Source organism: Petaurus breviceps, unplaced genomic scaffold (genome assembly GCF_028583685.1).
Source record: "Petaurus breviceps papuanus isolate PSGF00001 unplaced genomic scaffold, PetGlider_PUasm1.0 90925, whole genome shotgun sequence".
Lineage (NCBI taxonomy): Eukaryota > Metazoa > Chordata > Mammalia > Diprotodontia > Petauridae > Petaurus > Petaurus breviceps.
This window is the reverse complement of record NW_027187380.1, coordinates 4,858,805-4,862,750: the sequence shown is the minus strand read 5'-3', so window position 1 is coordinate 4,862,750 and position 3,946 is coordinate 4,858,805. Positions and strand designations below refer to the sequence as shown.

Here is a 3,946-nt window from a genome sequence, read left to right as displayed (position 1 = left end):
CAGGCTGGAATCAAAGCTTTCGGCTAGGCGCTGATCAGTCAGGGCACTATTGATGAAATGTTGGTTTTCACAGCCGATTAGATCCAATAATCCCATCTCGTTACCAGCTCTTCCGAACTGCAAGAGCCCCTGGCTGTGGCTCCCGCTTGTCGGACTATCTTGCCTTTATCCTTTCTCCTTCTTCCCTCCTCTTCCTTCTTTGCCCTTCTTTTTCTCTGCCTTCTCTTTTCCCCACCTGTCTCATTATCCTTCCTCTGTCTATCCTCCTGTCCTTTCCTTTCTCAAATACAAGAAGTGAAAGCCCTTTGAGAACCTCCAAAGCTCGGCACAAATGGAAGCGGATTGATATCACCATCATGACTATCCTCGTTGTACTCATCACTCTTTGTCCACTTCATTTGTCACTTTGTTGTGGGCCAATCTCTTCTCTCTCTCCCTCCCCCCTCTCTCCACCCCCCGTCCCTCTCTCTCCCTCTGTGTCTCTCCTCCCTCCTCTGTCAAGATAGACACTTTGTTAGTCTCAATCCTTTTTTGGCTCATGATGTCCACGTCCTTTTCTGACTATTTTATTACTGTCTTCTTCCCTCTTGGTCACTCTCTGTTTTCCTATCTTTCTCCCTCTTTCCTTCTTGGTATGTCTGTCTAACCCCCTTCCCCTCCCCCGTTTTTAGTCTCGATTACTCCCTTTCTCTCTCTTTTTTTTTAATGTGTCCGTTGGTTTCTTTCCCCGTTTCTCTCGTACCCACCCCCTCCTCCTCAGCCCCCACCGGTTCCCCCTCTCGGGAGGCGGGTCCCAGCCTCCTGCAGCCCAATTGAACCCTAGCCCCGCCCGGTACTCTGCCTCTCCTCCCGCCTGCAGAGTCCGGGGGAGCGGCCGGGGGAGCGGCCGAGGGGGCGGGGCCCGGCCGAGGGGGCGGTGGCCGCGGCAGCTGTAGGAAACTGGAGGCGGAGAGCGGGCGGCGGCGCTGCTCAGTCCCGGCCGCGCCGCGGGAGGGAGAAAGGGTGGGAGGAGGGAGAAGGGCTAGGCACCGCGGTGCGCTCCGCCCGGCCCCATGCCCGGAGCTCTGCAGGACCGCCCCTGAACACGGGCGCCCCATTGGTGCCCCCCCGCCCCGTTGGCACCATTGCCCCGACGGCGCGACCGGGCGGCCCGGCGCTTGCTAGGCTCCGCGCCGGGAGGAAGACGCTGCTGGCGGCCGCAGTGGGAGTGGTGATGCTGCTGATCCTGGTCGTGTTGATCCCCGTGCTCGTCAGCTCTGGCGGCCCCGACGGCCACTATGAGATGCTGGGCACCTGCCGAATGGTGTGCGACCCCTACCCGGCGCGGGCCCCAGGCTCCACCACTGCCGCCCGCCCCGACGGTGAATCCCTGAGCGAGCACAGTGGCGCACCCCCGCCATCCACTCTGGTGCAGGGACCCCAAGGGAAACCTGGCAGAGCCGGGAAGCCTGGACCCCCAGGACCCCCAGGAGATCCTGGACCCCCGGGCCCTGTGGGCCCCCCTGGGGACAAGGGTGAGCCCGGGAAACCAGGTCCCCCTGGGCTCCCGGGCCCTGGAGGCAACGGTGCCATCAGCACGGCCACCTACACCACGGTGCCCCGGGTGGCTTTCTACGCCGGCCTGAAGAATCCCCACGAGGGCTACGAGATCCTCAAGTTCGACGACGTGGTCACCAACCTGGGGAACAACTACGACGCGGCCAGTGGCAAGTTCACGTGCAACATCCCTGGCACCTACTTCTTCACTTACCACGTCCTGATGCGAGGAGGGGATGGCACCAGCATGTGGGCAGATCTCTGCAAGAACGGGCAGGTGGGGACCAGGAGAGACTGGGGCTGGGGTGGAGTGGGGAGAAGGGCAGAGTCGTGAGAACAGAGAAACTTTAGCGCAGGGTCACTGAGGTAGGTGGGTATCAGGGAATGGGGGTGGGGAGGTGACTGGGAATAGGGAGTTCCGGCTCTGTGGTGGCACGGTGACCTTGGACAAGTCACTTCCCTTCTCAGGGCCTCAGTTTCCTTCTCTGTATAATGAGGAGGTTGGAGAAGATGATCTCTAAATTCCCTTCCAGGTGTAAGTCCTAGAATCTGAAGAGGGGAACGACATGTGGGCACTGAGAGTGAGTGGGGAGGGCCTAAGGGAAAGAATGCCTTGAGATGAGAGAGGTGGGGAGGGGGACAATTGGAGATAGGTGGGGCCAGGGAGACAGGACAGCAGGAGTGCTAGGAGGCAGGAAACAGGAGGTACAGTGAACCTCAGTATGAGAGGGGGCAATTAGCACAGGTGAAGCAGGTATTAGGACGAAAGGGGCTTAGGATAGCCAGGGCACACTGGTCCTTAGAGCTGGAAACCCACCCTCCAGGGCTCTATAGCCCATCGGGGCTTTCTAGCTGACCTTCTTTCAAGTAGGAAGATACTGAGTAAATCAGCACTCAGCCCTGTCCCCATCCCCCAGAACCTAGCAGGATAGTCCCTGTGGGAAAAGTTTGCCTCCCAGAAACATGGTTTGCGGGTGTCTGAGTTCTGCTGCAGTTCGTCTCTCCTTATTTGCTTGAGGGAGAGAAGGGTAGTATCCAAAAATTCTGTCCAGGAGAATCTTTCTCCTTTTGCCTGCCTACTTCGAATCCCCAGGAGCCTATAAACCTGGGATGGAACTTGAAAATGCAGAAAGCTGTAACTGTCTTCTTCACCTTGGGGGAGAAGGGAAAGAGGAAGATCTAAAACTCCAAGATTCTAATGCCACCCCCCCTCTGTCCAAGCCCCCAAATTTATTCCATAATTATTCCTTTGACTTAGCCTGGGTTGAAATGTCCCTCATGGCTGTCCACTGATCTAGGGGGTAGGGTCAGTGGTGAAGCCATATCCTCAGATTGTGGGGGCAGGAGGAAAGAGCTCTCAAGCAACTGAGCAGAGTGGGGAGGAACCACATTGGGACCTTAGCCTCAGATTAATCTTTTTCTCTCCAATAGTCCTTGCTTTCTCAGACTGTGCCTGCCTGAACTGAGGCTCATAAGTACAGCTAAAGGTGGAGGGGGTAGAGATCAGGATAAAGTCATGGTGGTGTGTTTGTGTCCCTGTCTCATCCTTTCTTATTGTTTTTTTTTTTTCATCTCTGTCCTCAGTTGCTAAATTGGGCAGGCTAAGCTACCCCAGGTCCCTGTAAGGGGTTGAACTTGATTAGAGCACAATCTGCTTATTAATCACAATAAAGATTCAGCAATGTCACCTTTGAAGGCTGAGACCCAAGTTTCTCCTTTTTCCCAAAGAAAGTTTGAATTCAGAGCTTTCAGGGGTTGGGATGAAGGATTGTAAGCCTGGTCTTTCCAAGACAAGTGAGATACCCATCCTTCCCAGCCCTGCCCTATCACTGGGTGGCCTGAGGGGAGGTGTATAATGCTAAAAATACACTAATATCACTTATGGAGAAATAATGACAGCTTACTTCCTTCACCAAACAGAAAAATAGCCTTATGTTCAGGCAAGGGGCATGGTCTGGGCAGAGCCTGGCAAATCAGGGCCCTACTCTTTGAGATAGCATATGGGGATGGGGAGAAGTTCAGGATCAGTGAATGACTCAGGGAAGCAGCCAGTGGGGGAGGAGAGAGTCCCACCATTCCAGGCACAGACAACTTTAATTATGTAATCATTGCCTACAATCCCACCCACATGATCAGTCTCTAGACCCCTGGCACTAACCCTGACACACACTTTTCACCCCAGTCAAGCTTTTTGTCCTTTTGTCACTGTTCATGATATTCATTCTAGCCAGGTTTTTTTTTGGTGGGGGGGATTTAATATGACGTGCTCCAAGCCAGCACTCTCTCCACCTTCTCCCTTGCAGAACAGCTCTGGATGTGGGCACCTAGGACTAGCTTCATAGGAAGATACAACAAGAAGTAAGAGACAGGGAAGGGAGCGGAGATAGGAGGAGGGATAAGGAGCTAGGAC

At 54.9% G+C, this 3,946-nt stretch overlaps 1 protein-coding gene across 1 annotated transcript in view; it reads left to right on the top strand.

Annotated features, from left to right (window-relative positions):
• The first annotated feature begins 1,024 nt into the window (after window positions 1–1,024).
• The window catches only part of C1QL1 (complement C1q like 1), a 9,706-nt gene continuing 6,784 nt past the window's right edge, over window positions 1,025–3,946 (top strand). The window contains exon 1 of the mRNA XM_069075985.1: window positions 1,025–1,813. Within this exon, the coding sequence (XP_068932086.1) occupies window positions 1,214–1,813 (600 nt within the window). The 5' untranslated portion in view covers window positions 1,025–1,213. The remainder of the gene's footprint in view (window positions 1,814–3,946) is intronic.